The sequence below is a fragment of the Notolepis coatsorum genome (genome assembly GCF_963971535.1).
Source record: "Notolepis coatsorum genome assembly, chromosome: 4".
In the NCBI taxonomy this organism is placed as follows: Eukaryota; Metazoa; Chordata; class Actinopteri; order Aulopiformes; family Paralepididae; genus Notolepis; species Notolepis coatsorum.
Window position 1 is genome coordinate 68,688,862 of NC_140168.1, and position 20,487 is coordinate 68,709,348.

Consider the following 20,487-nt stretch of genomic DNA (forward strand, 5'->3'; position numbering starts at 1 on the left):
GGTTTATATATATAGCGTTATCGGGTGCACTGACTGCGCTCGCAGGAACTGTTTTCAGAGATAGCATCAGATAGGGATGAATGAATGAATGAGGGGCAGTCTAATTGCAGAGAGAACATAATATTAACTAGAGTCCACTACCCAAGACACCTCCTTCATTTGTACCGCAATTTGGGACCCAAATTGGAGCTATAAGCTTAAAAGCTTTTCCGTGCTTATTTGAGAAGTCCAGCTGCAGAGCCGGAGAGACAGACAGCAGAGAGACAGACAGACAGACAGACAGATAGACACTGTTCCACAGTGTGTGGTGTGTGTGTGTGTGTGTGTGTGTGTGTGTGTGTGTGTGTGTGTGTGTGTGTGTGTGTGTGACCACTAGTCTCCTAGTAGAGACCCCCCCCCCCCCTCTGGACCACCTCCCAGTAGAGACCCCCCCCCCCTCTGGACCACCTCCTAGTAGAGACAAGTTTTCTGAAATGTATGTTTATATATGCAAATGAGTCACTTCCCCATTAAATATGTGGACATTTATGGATGCAATAAGGCAAAATGAAGTAAAATAAACAACTAAATGTGTGTTATTGACGTTTTATTGTCACTAGTTTCATAGAAGACAAAATATAACAAAATCTCAAAATCAACAAAAAAAGTATATTTGCCTATTCACCTGCAGTGTCTCGCCTTAATCCTCATCTTCGTCTTCTTCCTAGAGAAGTCTCTACTAGGAGGTGGTCCAGAGGGGGGGGGGGGGCTGAGTCTCTACTATTAGAGTCACGCACGCACGCACACGCACACACACACACACACACACACACACACACACACACACACACACACACACACACACACACACACACACACACACACACACACACACACACACACACACACACACACACACACACACACACACACACACACACACACACACACAGGAACAGTGTCTGTCTGTCTGTCTGTCTGTCTCTCTGCTGTCTGTCTCTCTGCTGTCTCTCTCAAAATAGTATAAGTGCTATCTTGGCCCTGAGAGTTGCTCTCCGGCTCTGCAGCAAATCAGCACGAAAAAAGCTATAAGCTTATAAAACGATTTAATATGCTAAACTTCGTTTTAAATTCTTTAATTCACATTAGTTTATTTCATAAAGATTTTCCCGACATAATGCTACCTGCCCCGACCAGATCCGTGACTCTGTTGCGATACAGATGAATTATCTACTCAGAAAGCTTATAAAACGATTTAATATGCTAAACTTTGTTTTTAAATTCTTTAATTCACATTTGTTTATTTCATAAAGATTTTCCCGACATAATGCTACCTGCCCCGACCAGATCCGTGACTCTGTTGCGATACAGATGAATTATCTACTCAGAATAGTATTATAAAGTGGCTATCTTTTATGCTGTAGATCACTGCTGGTATGTGCGTGCAGAACCTTTATTTCAGCGGGGACTGTAGTATTTATTTGACGTTACTGTACAATATATGTGTATTAAAAGACGGAGCTGTCTTTTATTGTATTATAATAATTATTAATATTAAAAATAAATGAAGAAAGGCATTCTTATTCCAGCATGCATTAATGACACCAACGGGCAACGGCAAAACAGTGGTTAATGGTCTTTATTAGTGTTTGCGGTGTCCAGGCAGCAATGGTCTTTTAGGAAGTTAATAGATATAATATCCGACATCACCGTGTACAACACGCTTCCCTCGGCTTAGTCCACTTTTCCACATTTCATGGGGGTGTTCCATTACCGTATATGGTTAATCAGGGCGGTTCTGGTATGCAAATACTTAAAACAGTGCACGAGCTCCAGCTTAGGAGCAAGGTGATATTTATCAAGACAACTGTGCGTAGGACCTGTGTACGCACGTGTGATAAATCCCTTTTTTTTTGTGCGTGCACACATTCTAAATTCTGTGCTTACGTGTGGAAATAGAACATTTTCCAAGAAAACTTGATAAATGTCGACTGTTTTGCACAACCCTATGACAGCTATACAGCTGTTCCCATGGTGCTCAGCTGTCAGCAGTCAGCTGGCCTCCCGCGCCCGCGGGCAGTTCCCAGGTAATCACAGTGCCGCGGTTGCATTCTGTATGATGGCAACCCCGCCAGCTAAGAAAGTTAAAGCAAAGGAAATTCGGGCATTCCAGCCCTTGTGGACAGACAACTATAGGTTTGTGTGTCAGAAGGACCATGCTGTGTGTACTTTATGTTTAGAAAATGTAGTTTGCAGAACGTCAGTGTTAAACGCCATTTTGAGACGAAGCATCAAAAAAGTTTCAAAGATCAGGCGGATAAGGCAGAATCGATTAAACGTGCCGTGGCCAGGTATGGAAAGCAAGCCAGCACCCTCAAAGTGTTCACGACTGCTAAAAAACATGCAACTGAAGCAAGCTATCGCATTGCTCATTGCATTGCGAAATGTGGAAAGCCATTCACTGATGGCGAGTATATCAAGGAGGCTTTTCTCTGTAGCTCAGATGTTTTGTTTGAAGGCTTGCCAAACAAAGAGACAATCAAATCAAGGATAAAAGATATCCCCATGTCAGCTCGAAGTGTCGAGCGACGCATCAACGAAATGTCAGAAAATATCAGAGAACAGCAAACAGCTGGATTAAAAGATGCTCCGGTGTGCAGCTTAAAGTGACCAACTAAAAGCCACCAGATAACGGAGCTTAGCAAAGCAAAACAGGGCCAGGGATCTCACTGACAGCGACAGGTAGGCAGCTGTTTATTTTCCTACAGATGGGTTTGCATGTTAACTTGAACTTGAACGTGCTATGCAGGGCTCTACGTGTATAGAGCATACGTGAAATCGTGCATATATGTGGCATGTTCATGCATGCGCACGGCACATGTATGCACTTACCTGGGATTTATGTGTTTTTAGAGACTGAGAAACAACCTTGTTTTATTGGATCTCTCTCTCTCTCTCTCTCTCTCTCTCTCTCTCTCTCTCTCTCTCTCTCTCTCTCTCTCTCTCTCTCTCTCTCTCTCTCTCTCTCTCTCTCTCTCTCTCTCTCTGCGCATGCGTGTGGATGGTGGAGCGGGTGGTTTGAGTGTGGGTGCTGCCGAGAGTTTGGGGAACGCGTGAGTCTTTCTAAACTTTTCCTATCTTTATGTTGTTTGTCAAAATGTGAATTAGACTGTAGTTTATTTGACTGGTTGTGTGTTGGTGGTGAGCTGGTAGCGTTGTCGGTGTTCGCCTGGGCAGGTGTCTGCTGTCACGGTGACAATGGACTTTGCGCGTTTGACCAGGAAACATGGTTTCAAGGTCTCGCCGGCTTTTCCGTGTTCAGTGGAGGACTGTAGTCTCGCTGTTGCGAAAATAGTAGGCGCTCCGGCCGTTAAGTCAGCGGCAAGGATGAATGGGGGTGTTGTGTTCTTTGTGGATGATTTGAGTAAAGTGAATCGATTGATAACGGATGGTTTGATCATAAATGATACTTTTGTGTCTGTGATGCCGCTCACAACACCGGCCAAAAAGGTGACGTTATCAAACGTTCCTCCGTTGGTGGGCGATGAGCTTATATTGAGGGAACTCGCCAGGTTTGGGAAGATAGTATCTCCATTGAAGAAGATGTCTTCGGGGTTTAAAGCACCTGAATTACAGCATGTGGTTTCTCACAGAAGGCAGACGTTCATTATAATGAACAAACGTGATGATGAGTTGGACCTTAATTTTAAAGTACTGATAGACGGGTTCGAGTATATTATTTTTGCGGCGACACAAAACAAGCGCTGTTTTGCGTGTGGAAGGGAGGGGCATCAGAGACAAGCGTGCCCTGGGGAGGGGCCGAGCAGGGGGGATAGTGATGGGGAAGGTGCGAGAACGAAAGGAAGAACAGCTTGGGGTGGGAATCGAGGGGTTGAGGGGGGGGGGACAGGGGATGAGGGGTAGTGGGGAGGTTTCTGAGAAGGTTATTGTACCGGATAGAAGTGAAAAGGGAATGGAAGGGGTGGGTACGGCTGGGATTGCAGCACGGGGAAAGAATGGTGGAGATGGTAAAGTGGGGGGGGGGGGGGGGGGGTGGTAGTAGGAGCTTGTGTACGCCAGGACGCGTTGGATAACCAGGTGAAGAGTGGAACTGTTGAAATAAAAGAGACAGATGGACCTGTTGAAATAAAAGGGGCAGATGCTGGGGATGAAAATGAGGGGGGGGGGGGGGGTCGTGGCAGGAAGGAGTACAGAGGTGGCAAGTGGACCTGTTGTACTACAAGGGACAGTTTGACCTGGTGACGTACAAGGGAAAGATGCTGGGGATGAAAATGAGGGGGGGGGGGGGGGGTCGTGGCAGGAAGGATTATAGAGGTGGCAAGTGGACCTGTTGGAACACAAGGGACAGGGAAAGGGGATGAAAATGAGGGGGGGGGGGTGGTGGCAGGAAGGGTTAGTGATGAGGGGAGTGTGCCTGGGGTGGCTGTAGCTGTTGAGGGAACAGGGTCGAGGGACTTAGTTGAGGGGGTCAGGGTGGAGGAAGTAGAGGATATTGACATGGAAGAGGGGGACGGGGGGGTGGAGGTTGTTAGGCAGAAGAGGAAGATTGAAGTAGTTGGGTTGTCAAGCTCTCAAGCTAAGAAGACAGGTGTGACGGAGGAACTCAGCAGTACACAGAGTACACAAGGGAGTGTCTGGGGGGTGGAGTCTCAGATGTGCGAGAGTGGGGATGAGGAATATGGGAGCGATGATCCTGAAACTTGCTTGCTATACAATGGATGCAATGAAACTGTTTTTACAGGTGACAAAGAACAGGAAGGGAGTAGAGGTGGAAATCTTTTTTCCAGATAAGGATTTGTTTGTTTTGGCAGCAAAGAAACATATGAGGTTTAAAGGAGATGGTCGTTTTGTTGACACAGAGTTATACAGGATGAGGAAGATTGTGCAGAAGGTGCTGCGGGACCCTAGTACGGTGGAGGACGGAGTGGAATCGGTGTAGTTTTGTTTGTTTTATTTGTTTTTTTTGTTTTACCTTTTTTATTTCTAAATGAGAGTTTTTTTATTGGAGGGACTGGTGTGTTGTCACTTAGGGCTGGACATTTCAAGGTGTCCCACTACCGGGGCAAGGAGGCTGAGAAATTTTTTGTTCATCTCATGTACTCTTATACAGTTGTGGAACTTTGTAAAGACTGGGACTATGGAGGATTCAGAGACAGGAGCGGAGCGTATCGTTTTCATGCCCGATGGGAAGGCCGAGCCATACTCCTTCGGCAAACCTTTCATCAGAGTTGTCATGGGGTTGTTGTCTCTACCGTCTTTTTATGTTACCGGCACATTACCTTGTTCATGGGTTGGGAGGTATGACTGTGGGGCTCATCACGTTCTACGCTGAAATGGACAGTTTCCTGATTCAGCCTCGGAGGATGATGGTAAAGCGGACTTTGCTGGTTACTTTCTACCCTATGTTCGGAATGGGTTTCATCAGGGTTTTGTGCTCTCGAATCAGACTGATTGATGGGAGGTCGCTGGGGGCTGCCAGTCTCCGCACGGGGGAGTGGGAGGTGAGGTTGGAGCGGCATCTGAACCAGGAAGGAAAAGGTGGCCTCGGACGGGGAGGCGAGGGTAACAACCTGTCTAATGAGGATGTCGGTCCAGAGTGCATCTCGGTCCCCATGCTCTGTTTCCGGCCCCCGACATCATCGATGCCATATGATATACGACTGGTGGACGGTAGGAGCATATATGATAAGGCTGAAGGAGGAGGGTCGGTATCCATGGGATCGGTTTTGACTGGAGTCTGTCGGCCACACACAAAGGCCTGATGTGTTGTACCAAAAGGGGAAAGGTGAAGCTAGAGACGCTCGTCTCAGGACTAAGGTTTCTACAGTGCCTATCCAGTGTCTCTCTCTCTGACACACCCAGAACTTTGGATCATTTAGAGTTTTTTTTTCTCTCCCTATGGGGGAAAAATTTCAAAGTGACATTTTGGTTCAGTTTCAGCATCGTTGTCCCTAATTGATTTGTTTTTTTGTTTGTTTTGTTGTTTTGTTTTTTTGTTGTTGTTTGTTTGTTGTTTGTTTTGTTTTTTTGTTTTTTGTTTTTGTGTCTTGTTGAGTTGTAGAGTATTTTATTGTTGAACGTTTTGTTGTATCTTGTGTAGTTTTTAGTAAAAAATAAAGTTTTTTATAAAATCTCTCTCTCTCTCTCTCTCTCTCTCTCTCTCTCTCTCTCTCTCTCTCTCTCTCTCTCTCTCTCTCTCTCTCTCTCGCTCTCTCTCTCTCTCTCTCTCTCTCGCTCTCTCTCTCTCTCTCTGCTGACCTGACCGCTGGCCTGCCTCCCACGTCTACCTCATGGCCCCGGCGTGGACCCTGCATCGGAGCAGCAGGGTGTGGACCGCTGCCACCGTTTTGGGTAGACCAGGAACGTGGTCGTCACCAAGTTCATCGTGAGGGACTCTGTGGAGGAGAGCATGGTGGAGATCCAGAGGGAGAGGCAGGACCGGGTGGAGAGTGCTTGGGGACTGGGGAATGCAATGGGTACTGTGGGGGGGGAGGGGCTGAACATATGCATTTGAATGTCAAGTGGTTTTTATGTGCTGGAGGAGGTTTTTGGAGTTTGTAGGGGTGGTTGTGGGTGTGTGTGTGTGTGTGTGGGTGTGTGTGTTGTTTTTATGAAGATGCCGTGAGATTTTTGTGTCTCTATTGACTGTTTTTAGTTGACATGTTTTAATAAAAGAACATCAAAAGTCTCTCTCTCTCTCCTCATACCTGGCTAAATTAGCCGGATAATTTTCAGGATAACTTGACTGAAGCCAGACCTTTCCGTTCCCCGACGTGCGATTGTCTAAATCACTATGGCAACAGATCAGAATGTTTGAACCTGCTCCAGCGCAGGGTTAAGTTTAGTTCTGTATCGTATTAGCTCTCGCTCTGCGTCACTCTCTGCACTGTCCTCGCACACGTGCACACGCACTGAATAAAGACCACAATGTACCTTTAATCCCAATATTTGTCTGACCACACCCCTATCAGCTTACTCATATAAGCAGGGGTGGGGCCACCCACTCGCCTCCTTCTCGCTTTCACCACAAGGAAGTGCCTCGGTAGATCCCCACACTTGAAGTGATGTGATGGTAGGAGAAGAGTTGGAAAACAAGGATACGTTGACATCATATCTTTATTTTCTCTCACTATTTTCGAGAAAATACGGCGATATTGTCTTCGTACTGGAGTGTCTGGAAGATGATGATCATTCTAAAAATCCTCCACCGGTTTTCGTATTGGGAGTTCGCGCCGCTACATGCTTTTCCAACTGCAGTCCTTGCTGTGTGCTGGTTGCGGTAAAGACACAGCTGGGCTGTAGGACGCGCCGCTGTTGTGAGAAGCGGTGGGTTCCGGGTTTGGTGAGTTATGTTTTGCTGGCAGGCTCCACTTGTCTGTTAGTGCTATGGGGGCTAATTGACAATGTTTATGAAAACCGGCCCCAGGCTAGGGTCCTTTGTTCAGCCTCTTAGGCGACAGAAGACCTTGGTCTGAAGCCCATTATAGTTTTAACTAGTGGGCCACGACCATTAACACTGGTGATCCCTGTGTTTTCTGGACGAGTGGATATCTCTCTGTCACCGTGTAGGCCCCTTCTTTCATATCCAAATGAGAGTATTCCCTCACAAGGAGATATGGGCATAGATGTTCGATAGCGGAAGATCTGTGTTCAAAGTCAGCTACACAGGCCAGTTGGGTATTGTGCTGGCTCCGTCGGGTGTGGTAAAATCACTGTTGTAAAACTGTGTTAACATCTTGTTTCTCTTTTCTCTTAAAAAGTGAGGAGGGTTTCAGAACGGCGGCCTGTCTGGGTGAGTGTTATATCATTGTGTACACGTTCAGGTGATAGCTGCTTAGCTTACGTGCTAGTGGTGGCGTACTGTTAGCCAGTCAGCTGTTAGCTGCGGCGCTAGCCTGCTGTGATCACTAGGTGGCCTACTAGGTTAGGCTGGGGAACGTTAGCTTGCTGCTATCGGCCTAGGTCCAGCGCGGGCTGGCTCCTCCAGCTGGAGGAGTTTCCTGGTCCCACGGCCTGGAATATTGGGCGTGTGCACCGCAGAAATTCCCCCGCCATAGAGTATGTCACCGTGCGCGTCTCTGTTGGTAGGACTTCCGTGTGCTGTTCAGGTCCATGTGATGGATCTGTTTTCGGGGGGTGGTCAGGGCTCCTCCTCACCAAGCGCCTATTCGGGCCTTCTGTGAGTTCGGACTCCTCCTTCCATGTGAGGGAGCCTCCTTCAGAGTACAGAGCCTCCTCCTCAGATTGTCAAGGTGAGTGGACCCTCTAGAAGGTGTCCTATTCTATTGTGTATGTATTCGATTCAATTCGATTATTGAGTGTGTATGGGTTCAGTGCCTCTTCCCCGGAGAGCCCTAAAAACTATTTTTTACATGGCTCAAGGTGCAATATATTCTTTTCAATCTGTACAGCTCGCGTGGGAAGTCTCTCTGGGGATTCCCATCTCCTTCCTATGGGAGGGTGGTGGGATGTAAAAATGTGAAATTTTTTTACCCCCGGCTGTGTAGACTGGGATACATACTGTTGGTGCTTCCTTCTTTTCTATTAAAAAAGAGTTGGAGTTAGGAAGTGTCACACCCCTCTTGTCGTTCCCCTGGGCGCCTTGGGGATTCAATGACAGGTCTAAATAGCCTGTTCATTGATGTGGGTGTGTCCCGACGCACGTATAGTGCTAGCTCGCTGTAAACAGGCGACTGACTGGCACGCCTTGGTTGCTTGAGGTTAAAACAGCGTTTTTATAGAGCAACTGGGATGGAGGTTTTTCCTCTTCCGACGACCACATCCCACGACCTGGGTTGGTTATCGACGGATTCTCGTTCATGTCTGGGGGATGATGACGGAATGGATCTGAACATATGTAGAGGGGTCTCACGCCCTGGGGGTGGGCCACCGGGCGCGGTTCGCCCGAACGTCTGGGTGGCGCCTTCTTTTCATGTTAAGATCAACACGCATATCTGCCCTTTCTCCTGGAGTAGGCATGTCGGCGTGGTTAGGGCACGGGACTGGTTCTGGTCACGCTGGTCCGGATCAGTTGAACCCGTTGTCCGCCGGGGATGCAGATCTGCTGTTCTGGTACCCTGAGGGACTTGGGCTTTTTTCAGGGGGAAAAATGCCAGGTCGGTCCGGGTGTCACAGGGTTAAGCGCTATGGAGACCCTGGTTGGGTAAATTTTTTACTCAGCACTGTCGTAATGGCTTACGGCCATGCCAACCTGTACACACTCGATCTCGTCGGATCTCGGCCGCTACACAGGTTGGTCCTGGTTAGTACTTGGTTGGGAGACCGCCTGGGAATACCTAGTACGGTGTGCTTGGGGCTGGTTCTCCATTCTTTTTCACTCTTCTCTCACGCATGGCGAAGAGGGGCCTGTTGGGGTGGTCTTTGACCTCCTCTGGTGACCCTGTGCTTCCCGTATCGCCAGGCCCGGTCCGAAGTAATGTTTCGTCGACCCGTAGGCCTGGGTTAACCCTTTTTGAAAACTGAAACACTTGTACTGCGGTATAGCCGGTGTATACTCGCAGGTGTGTTTTGGAGTTTTTTCTTGAGGGGTTATAGGAACAACCGCCGCATTGGGTAACACCAAGGTGGTTGATTCCCTGGTGTGTTGGAGCAGTGTCAACTCCCGGGTTCACCGGTTGAGGGTGCCCCTGCACGTTCATGACGTCTGCCAATCGTGTCAGCCTTCTCTGCCTCAACCCCTCTGGGTGAGTTTTTTTTAAATGGAGGCTGAGGGGCCTTTGTCCGAATACGCTGGCGATGTGGGGGGCGGGGTCACTAAGTGCCCACCTGGTGGGGTCTTGATGCTGGCATCATGGACTTCTCCAGGCCCCCGTTCCAGGGGGTCCAGTCCCTTTGGTGGGTCTGGGTCTTCCTTCGCGCTCCGCTGTTACGGCCTTGCCACGGGGTTGGGTTTGCCCTTGACCCCGTGATTCTGGGGGCAGTAACAAGGTTGTTTCCTCCGTTCGTTCCCGGGTGGCATGCGGGTTGTGCGTGTGTGTAGTCGTGGGGTCAAGCCACGGTCTGCTCACCCTGTGCGTTGAGTTGCTTGAGTGCCTCTTCGCACGGTCGGGTCCATCGCCCTCCCGTGAAGCCCCCAAAAGGGGGGGTGCCCTCCATTAGGGTGGGTCGGGGGCGCTCGGCGGGCGTTCTGATGGTTGTGGGGGGCTTTCAGCGGGGTGTATTTGTCGGCCGATGGCTCTCGCTCGGCCTCCCTTGTGCTGAGAGTGACGCCGAGCAAGAGCTAATACGATACAGAACTTTAGGTTATGACTATAACCAAGTTCTGTTAGTATAGCGACGCTCTGCGTCCGACGCCGCTGCAGCCCTTGATCTCGCCTTGTGGTGAAAGCTTGGGAAGGAGGCGAGTGGGTGGCCCCACCCCTGCTTATATGGGTAAGCTGATAGGGGTGTGGTCAGACAAATATTGGGATTAAAGGTACATTGTGGTCTTTATTCAGTGCGTGTGCACGTGTGCGAGGACAGTGCAGAGAGTGACGCCGAGCGTCGCTATACTAACAGAACTTGGTTATAGTCATAACCTAATGTTAGCTGGATAACCTGCATGGCCATGCCCTCGCAAAGAAATGATGGTTGTGGGGGGCTTTCAGCGGGGTGTATTTGTCGGCCGATGGCTCTCGCTCGGCCTCCCTTGTGCAGAGAGTGACGCCGAGCGAGAGCTAATACGATACAGAACTTTAGGTTATGACTATAACCAAGTTCTGTTAGTATAGCGACGCTCGGCGTCCGACGCCGCTGCAGCCCTTGATCTCGCCTTGTGGTGAAAGCTTGGGAAGGAGGCGAGTGGGTGGCCCCACCCCTGCTTATATGGGTAAGCTGATAGGGGTGTGGTCAGACAAATATTGGGATTAAAGGTACATTGTGGTCTTTATTCAGTGCGTGTGCACGTGTGCGAGGACAGTGCAGAGAGTGATGTCGAGCGTCGCTATACTAACAGAACTTGGTTATAGTCATAACCTAATGTTAGCTGGATAACCTGCATGGCCATGCCCTCGCAAAGAAATGCCAGCTCCCTTCCTGAAATAATCCTCACAGTCTAGATCCCATTATACCATTCTGAATTATGTTTTTGTGCTTCGTTTTTTTAAATGTAAAATAATAGACCTAAAATTCTGACAATAAATCATATTCAGCCTAAGGATTAACTTTGTCCTAAATAATGCACGTCATAGTTATACGGATACGGCGTTCGTGTTCGCGACACACACTATGTGGTTATTTTAATAACGCGGAGCATTGCAAATGTGAATCCCGCTGGGATATTTTTTATGAATGAAACCTATCGGGTGTTTGGCTCTGATTAGTTTCATATTCTTCACTGTGGATGTATTTGCTTAACGGAGCGCCCGGATTGTGTTTCATTCAAGCATAAATTGAAGCGTCTTTATAATGCGTGGATATGAATTACGAGGAATCTGAATCTGTGGATTGTTGAATTGTATCACTGTCACTTACACGTTATTGTGATATTGTAACTGGGTTTAAAATATATGAGGAGATGCGCTGTTTGACGGATTTGATGACGTGACGTGACTTGATAAATTGAATGAGCCTTTGACGTTTTGATGAATGAATTTGAGAAAATGCTTTTATCTGTTCAAGCACTGTTATCTGATGATGAACATGAGGTGTCACTGGTATAAACCAAAGGTTAATCAATTCAATTCAATGCATGTATGGATGATGTCCGAAACAGATTAAAACCTGATTAATAGTGAAACTGTATAGCCGCCCTCCAAGCCTCTCTGACACGTAATTTCGGGGGTCGCGCCTTGAAAACTTTGGGAACCATGTATTTATATAGGACATGATACCTAAGCCGAGCGCATACAGTACAGATATCCTCATAATATAATTCGTATCAAATTAGATACTCTTTGGGCTTGTTTTTATCTACTTATTCTGAAAGAGTTGAACTAATTATTTTCGCTAGCAAGATCTCATTCGATTATTCATTACATTAAGCCTACTGCCAGCAGGCACATTTAAAGAAATATAATCTGATTGATTGGGGTAATGAGGGATTTAAAATTAGCCTATAGATTATGCATTTAACTTGTCGGCGAGGCTATTGAGCCGTACTGTCTTGTACCCATTCTGCAATCTGTTAATAAAGTTTTCAATCAATCAATGCCGTTAAAAAAATCAGGATTTCTGCGATCGACACCTGCTGTCTTTTCAGGTGAGGCGGCCGCGCGCAATTATCCTGAGTATCAAGTCTGGTTCGAATTAACAAGACTGAATCAGCGTTCGAGGAACAGGGAAAGCCTGGATTCAAACATCGGGTTAATTGAATCTGGATAATGGGACTTTTGATGGACTTAGTTGAACCAGGTATGGGGAATAGGGCCCAGTTATTTCCTTAAAGTGAACTTTATTTTCCTCGTTCCTTTAAAGTGTCCTTTCCATTTTGTTTAAAGTGACCGTTTGTGTGTGAGTGACTGCAGCATGTGTGTTGTGTGTGTATGTGTGTGCTCATGTGTACTTGTGTGTGGAGAGTTCAGTGTTCAATGTTCTGATGGCCTGGGGGAAGAAGCTGAGCCTTGAACAGGCTGTTGTTGGGGTGGTGGGGGTCTTTCATTATTCTGGATTTGCACCTCCTGTTATATAAGTCCTGTGTGTGTGTGTGTGTGTGTGTGTGTGTGTGTGTGTGTGTGTGTGTGTGTGTGTGTGTGTGTGTGTGTGTGTGTGTGTGTGTGTGTGTGTGTGTGCATGCGTGTGCGTGCATGTGTGTGCGTGCGTGTGCGTGTGTGTGCGTGTGTGTGTGTGTGTGTGTGTGTGTGTGTGTGTGTGTGTGTGTGTGTGAGAGAAAGTGTATGTGTGTAGCTCACGTGCGTAGTAGGCATGTATGTCCTCCATGTTGTTGTCCTTCCTGAAGCAATCCAGGCCATAATCAGTGATCTTCAGGACAAAGCGGCTGTCCACCACACAATTGGATGACTTCAGGTTGCCATGGGAGACGATCACACTGTTGTGAATGAAGTTCATACCCTGGGGACATGGAGAGGACAGATTTGAAAGGAAATTGTCTCGTATAAACATCTCAAAACTCCAAACCTTCTCAGAAAAAATATCTCAAAACTGTCTCGTGTAAACCTCTTAAAACTACAAACTGGCTTTGTTTTTTGGAGAAAGAGAATGAATGTTGTGTAAACAGTGGCTCCTTGTTACTCTCTAGTGGTCAGAAAATGATTATTGCAGCTTGTAATGCTTGTCTGTGTCTGTGTTTGCATGTGCTTGCATGCTTGTGTGTATGTTTCCCTATGTGTGTATGTGTGTGTGTGTGTGTGTGTGTGTGTTCAACCTCGCAGAAATTCATGCCAACTTGTTATAAATACATTAGACATTCATTTGACAAAATATGATGATATAGAACACTGTTCAGACTGTTATCATGACAATAAAGAACACTGTTCAGAGTGGCGTTACCTTGACGATGTCATTGATGAGCGAGTATCTGAACATCCAATCCAATGTGATGCTCTCACTCTCCATCAGGTCCTATAGGACACACACACAAACACACACACACAGCAGACGTGCAAACATAAAGACAAAAAAGACACACAGACACACATAAAACATAGAAAAGGATTTAACACACCCATCTGGGAACAAGGTATCCTCACGCAAAGAACACACACACACACACACACACACACACACACACACACACACACACACACACACACACACACACACACACACACACACACACACACACACACACACACACACACACACACACACACACACACACACACACACACACACACACACACACACACACACACACACACACACAGTGATAGCAATGACCTCACACTTTTAACTTATAAACGTATAAAAATACATATTTTGACTGTTATTCAGACCATGTGTGAGTCATAACAATGAGGTCAATGCAATGTAATCTGTGTCTGTCTTTGTGTGTGTGTACAGTATATGTTCGAAGGTTGTGTGTGTGTGTGTGTGTGTGTGTGTGTGTATGTCTGTGTATATTTGTGTGTGTGTGTGTGTTTGAGTGTGAGTGTGAGGCCCTGTCCACACGAGCGCTGGATTTAATGTAACCGAAGTTTGAAAAAAATATACCTCTGTCCACACAGGTGAACAACCGCATATAACCACGTACTCACGGCCGCTGGAAAACCAGCAAACCAATACATGTAGTACAATGTCAAAGCAGTAGGCGGCGATGTTGTTCAGACATGAAGGCCATTTCAACCAATCAGAAAAGGTTGAACGCTCACTACACTTCCTGTTTAGCCGCCATCTTTAAATGTCATTTTGTCAACGGAGGATATATTTTTCAGCAAAGAAAGAAACTGCAATAAAAGTGCAATAAAGAAACGGATACATTCACTGTGTGTTCTGCCTCTCATTTGTTGATGAAACAAAACCATCAGCAACACAATTTACCACCAAGAGCGGATAGTTTAGTCTCACAAAAGACCGCCGGTGTTGTTAGCTACATGCTAATGTGAATGGCTATATCTATGTATAGTATATAGCTTAAATGCTAACGTAATGTGGTAACGTTACCGCTATGAATGGATGCAAACGTTATTTAACACATTGCAGAATGGGTACAATACAATACGGCTCAATACAAACAATTGTTAAGGGGATGCAGTCTGGACTGGGTTCCTTATAACAATAACTTGACAACACATGAGTTTAGTTTAGCCGCAGCTACAGATTTTACTCTGGTCGGGTCAGGAATGCGACAACAGACATCAGTCGACCACAACACTCTTCAACACAGACGATACGTTTCGAACAAAAGTTTGTTACAATCATTCTCATATAACGCTACTTGGGACAGCTCTGCTGTAAACACTGGTGTAGCTGGCTCTGCTCCAATCTCTCTACCCTGCGCTAGGTTGCTAACTTGCTATTGTTTGACAGTCTGCCGTGAACATGGGAAATAATTGCGACAGCTCTGCTGTAAACACTGGGAATAACCTCGGTTGCTATGCCCACACGCAACTGCAAAACCGCAAAACTTCACCCTGGACTCCGGTTTTCAAGACCGCGGTTGCAGTGTAGCAAATCCCCGGTTGTGTGTGCCCGAACAGTGCAACTGCGCACATACAATCATGGTTATATTAAATCCAGCGCTCGTGTGGACAGGGCCTGAGTGTGAGTGTGTGTACACTTAATGTAAGCTGCCTCTAGGACAGTATTCATGTTTACCTGTAAGTAGGGCTGTCCCCGACTAAGGATTTGGATGGTCGACTAGAATTGGCCAAAATTTGCGTTAGTCGACTATTGGTCGACAAAAAATAAATAAAAATAAATAAAGCATATTTTTTTTTTTTTTTTTTTATCATTCCATTTGGGCTGTGGGGGGTGCTTAATGTCTGAAGGAGTCGACTGAAGGCTTCTTGTCCTCTGCAAAAGCATGCCATTGGTCCACTGATGGATACATCTTGATATTTGTCTAGTCTAGTGTGTTCATTAGATCGGTGAAATCCTCTTTCAGTGCCTCTGTGCCTGTTTTCGTAGGCAGTTAGCCTCTGGTATGCGTGCCATTAGCGTTCTAGGCCTATTTTCTTTTGGAAAAAATTATAAAAAAAAGAAAAAAAAACGTTTTTTTCTTTTTTATTATTTTTTTTATTATATTCGACTAAGAGGTTGGCCAGTCGACTACGGCTCCTTTCGACCGATTAGTCGACTAATCGATTAATAGGGGTCAGCCCTACCTGTACGCTGCCTCTAGGACAGTGTTCATGTTTACCTGTAAGCTGCCTCTAGGACCGTATTCATGTTTACCTGTAAGCTGCCTCTAGGACAGTGTTCATGTTTACCTGTAAGCTGCCTCTAGGACCGTATTCATGTTTACCTGTAAGCTGCCTCTAGGACAGTATTTATGTTTACCTGTAAGCTGCCTCTAGGACAGTATTCATGTTTACCTGTAAGCTGCCTCTAGGACAGTATTCATGTTTACCTGTAAGCTGCCTCTAGGACAGTATTCATGTTTACCTGTAAGCTGCCCCAGGTGGCCAGCATACTCGGCCCGATTCCGGCTACCGGTCGGCACACTCGGCACATGTCCGGCACGGCACGCCAACGATGAGCCGGATCTGGCCCGGTAATGGTTGCCGTGCCAGAGCCGACTCGGGCTCGCCAAAGATAAACCGGCTCTGGCCCGGCAATGGTTGCCGGGGCAGAGCCGACTCGGGCTCGCCAAAGATAAACCGGCTCTGGCCCGGCTCTGATTGCCGGGGCAGAGCCGACTCGGGCTCGCCAAAGATAAACCGGCTCTGGCCCGGCTCTGGTTGCCGGGGCAGAGCCGACTCGGGCTCGCCAAAGGTAAACCGGGTCTGGCCCGGCAATGGTTGCCGGGGCAGAGCCGACTCGGGCTCGCCAAAGATAAACCGGCTCTGGTCCGGCAATGGTTGCCGGGGAAGAGCCGAAGTTTCAGTCAAGCGACGCCGCCCCCACACACACAACAGCGGTGTGATTGGCAGAATCGACTGTCAATCAAAATTGTTCCGTTGAGACCACCGCAACAAGTGAATACAGCTGTACTGTACCCACTCTGCAGTCTGTCAATAAAGCTTTCAATCAATCAATCAGACAAATGCATAGAAAAGCCCTTATTATAACCAAATAACAAAAAATTATATTATTGTTTATGAAAATGTTTTAGCCCTATGCTTGCCTATTATTTTAATGGCAACAAATAAAATAATAATAATAAAATTAATAAATAAAATGTTAGAGGAGTGGATGGGGGGGGGGGCAGAGCGAGGTGGGTGTTAGAGGAGTGGAGGGGGGGGGCAGAGCCTCATAAAGCTAACATTAGCTGCACTCATAGGATGTTGATGTAGCCTCATTAAGCTAACATATGCTGCACTCATAGGAGCGTGTTGATGTAGCCTCATAAAGCTAACAAGAGTATATGTAATACTGTGGTTATGGCCTCTATAGTTAGCAGCTCATAGCTAACATAATCCTGTGGTTAAGAAGGCCTGCAGCAGCTCAGTAGCTAACATAACAACACTAGTCAAGGCCTTTAACCAGCAGCTCAGTAGCTAACATATCAACTGTGGTTAAGGCCTTTAACCGCAGCCATACGCTAACATAACAATACTGGTTACTGATTTATTATTTACATTGAAAAGATACAGAGATAAGTTGTTAAAGCTGGACCAGCACACTACACCTAGGTTAGTAAATCCTAGGCCCCATCCACTCCCTCTGCTAAAGCTCTACTCCTGCACTAAAGTCGGGGATTCAGTTGGACTCAGATCTGCTGCGTTCCCCCCTACCGCTGGTGACAGTGTGTACATCTACTCTCATAAAGTAGGGAATCCACCCTGCTACACAAACATAACAAAACACACTGGTCAGACTACTGCTTGACCTTACTCCTAGATCCCACCTCACCCCTGCCCACTTTGACAACCTAGGATGGCTAGTAGACGACAGAGTACAGCAACTTGCAATGGGCCTGGTCTACAAGATACACTACACGACCAAGCTGTCAAAATACTTCCCAAAGGTCAGTGAATACCACGACCACAACACAGGGAGCTCCACAAATCATGTTAAACCCAGATTCGGCTAACAGGGGAGCTAACAGGGGAGCTAAAGAGGCTAACAGGGGAGCTAACAGGGGAGCTAACAGCCGCAGCTAAAGAGGCTAACAGGGGAGCTAACAGGGGAGCTAAAGAGGCTAACAGGAGAGCTAACAGGGGAGCTAAAGAGGCTAACAGGGGAGCTAACAGCCGCAGCTAAAGAGGCTAACAGGGGAGCTAACAGGGGAGCTAAAGATGCTAACAGGAGAGCTAACAGGGGAGCTAAAGAGGCTAACAGGGGAGCTAACATGGGAGCTAACAGCCGCAGCTAAAGAGGCTAACAGGGGAGCTAACAGGGGAGCTAACAGCCGCAGCTAAAGAGGCTAACAGGGGAGCTAACAGGGGAGCTAAAGAGGCTAACAGGAGAGCTAACAGGGGAGCTAACAGCCGCAGCTAAAGAGGCTAACAGGGGAGCTAACAGGGGAGCTAAAGAGGCTAACAGGTGAGCTAACAGGGGAGCTAAAGAGGCTAACAGGGGAGCTAACAGGGGAGCTAACAGGGGAGCTAACATGGGAGCTAAAGAGGCTAACAGGAGAGCTAACAGTGGAGCTAAGGAGGCTAACAGGGGAGCTAACAGGGGAGCTAACAGGGGAGCTAACATGGGAGCTAAAGAGGCTAACAGGGGAGCTACTAACTAAGTCTCTGCTTCAGAAAGGTTTAGCCCAATATACAGAATTGCTAATTGTACAATACCTTTTACAGTAAAACTGAACATGAAAGTCATGCATCCCATACATGAGTACATCTGAAACACATTAAATTAGAGGCACAACATTTCTGCAGAAAATTATCTGCTTATATAAGTACACATATCATCTAATGAAATATTAAGTGTTTTATAGACAATACAGCTAACTTTATACAGTTTAAAGGAACACGGCAACATTTTGGAAAATTCGCTCAGTCTTAGCACAATGATAGCCTATAGCTTAGCACAATGAATGGAAGCGGGCATGACTGGTTAGCCTAGGCATTGTCCAACTAACACCTCTCCCGAAGGCTACCCAGTCATGTCCGCTTCCATTCATTGTGCTAGGCTAACATGCAGTTTAGCTAGCCTACAGTCACATGAGTCTCCAAGTCACACGAGTCTCCAAGTCACACAAGTCACACGAGTCTCCAAGTCACACGAGTCTCCAAGTCACACAAGTCACACGAGTCTCCAAGTCACACAAGTCACACGAGTCTCCAAGTCACACAAGTCACAAGAGTCTCTAAGTCACACGAGTCTCCAGGTCACACAAGTCTCCAAGTCACACAAGTCACACAAGTCTCCAAGTCACACGAGTCTCCAAGTCACAAGAGTCACACGAGTCTCCAAGTCACACAAGTCACCAAGTCACACAAGTCACACGAGTCTCCCAGTCACACAAGTCTCCCAGTCACACAAGTCTCCCAGTCACACAAGTCTCCAAGTCACACAAGTCACACAAGTCTCCAAGTCACACGAGTCTCCAAGTCACAAGAGTCACACGAGTCTCCAAGTCACACAAGTCACCAAGTCACACAAGTCACACGAGTCTCCCAGTCACACAAGTCTCCCAGTCACACAAGTCTCCCAGTCACACAAGTCTCCCAGTCACACAAGTCTCCAAGTCACACAAGTCTCCAAGTCACACGAGTCTCCAAGTCACACAAGTCTCCCAGTCACACAAGTCTTCAAGTCACAAGAGTCACACGAGTCTCCAAGTCACACAAGTCTCCAAGTCACACAAGTCACACAAGTCTCCAAGTCACACGAGTCTCCAAGTCACAAGAGTCACACGAGTCTCCAAGTCACACAAGTCACCAAGTCACACAAGTCTCCAAGTCACACAAGTCTCCAAGTCACACGAGTCTCCAAGTCACACAAGTCTCCAAGTCACACAAGTCACACAAGTCTCCAAGTCACACAAGTCTCCAGGTCACACAAGTCTCCAAGTCACACGAGTCTCCAAGTCACACAAGTCTCCAAGTCACACAAGTCACACGAGTCTCCAAGTCACACAAGTCTCCAAGTCACACGAGTCTCCAAGTCACACAAGTCTCCAAGTCACACGAGTCTCCAAGTCACACAAGTCACACGAGTCTCCAAGTCACAAGAGTCTCCAAGTCACACGAGTCTCCAGATCACACAAGTTTCCAAGTCACACGAGTCTCCAAGTCACACAAGTCTCCAAGTCACACAAGTCACACGAGTCTCCAGGTCACACAAGTCTCCAAGTCACACGAGTCTCCAAGTCACACAAGTCTCCAAGTCACACGAGTCTCCAGGTCACACAAGTCTCCAAGTCACACGAGTCTCCAAGTCACACAAGTCTCCAAGTCACACGAGTCTCCAAGTCACACAAGTCTCCAAGTCACACAAGTCACACGAGTCTCCATGTTACACAAGTCTCCAAGTCACACGAGTCTCCAAGTCACACGAGTCTCCAAGTCACACAAGTCTCCAAGTCACACGAGTCTCCAAGTCACACAAGTCACACGAGTCTCCAAGTCACAAGAGTCTCCAAGTCACACGAGTCTCCAGGTCACACAAGTCTCCAAGTCACACGAGTCTCCAAGTCACACAAGTCTCCTAGTCACACAAGGCACACGAGTCTCCAAGTCACACAAGTCTCCAAGTCACACGAGTCTCCAAGTCACACAAGTCTCCAAGTCACACAAGTCACACGAGTCTCCAAGTCACACAAGTCTCCAAGTCACATGAGTATCCAAGTCACACAAGTTACACAAGTCTCCAAGTCACATGAGTCTCCAAGTCACACAAGTCTCCAAGTCACACAAGTCACACGAGTCTCCAAGTCACACAAGTCTCCAAGTCACACGAGTCTCCAAGTCACACAAGTCTCCAAGTCACACGAGTCTCCAAGTCACACAAGTCACACGAGTCTCCAAGTCACAA

The 20,487-nt window shown here is 47.1% G+C and overlaps 1 protein-coding gene across 1 annotated transcript in view; it reads right to left on the reverse strand.

The window, feature by feature from the left end:
- npr1a (natriuretic peptide receptor 1a) overlaps nucleotides 1-20,487 on the reverse strand; it is a gene marked incomplete at its 3' end in the record, with an annotated part of 384,573 nt that overhangs the window by 25,678 nt on the left and 338,408 nt on the right. The window contains exons 13-14 of the mRNA XM_084312567.1: nucleotides 13,447-13,518; nucleotides 12,849-13,008 (exon numbers count right to left, since the gene is read on the reverse strand). Of these exons, the coding sequence (XP_084168693.1) occupies nucleotides 12,849-13,008; nucleotides 13,447-13,518 (232 nt within the window). The remainder of the gene's footprint in view (nucleotides 1-12,848; nucleotides 13,009-13,446; nucleotides 13,519-20,487) is intronic.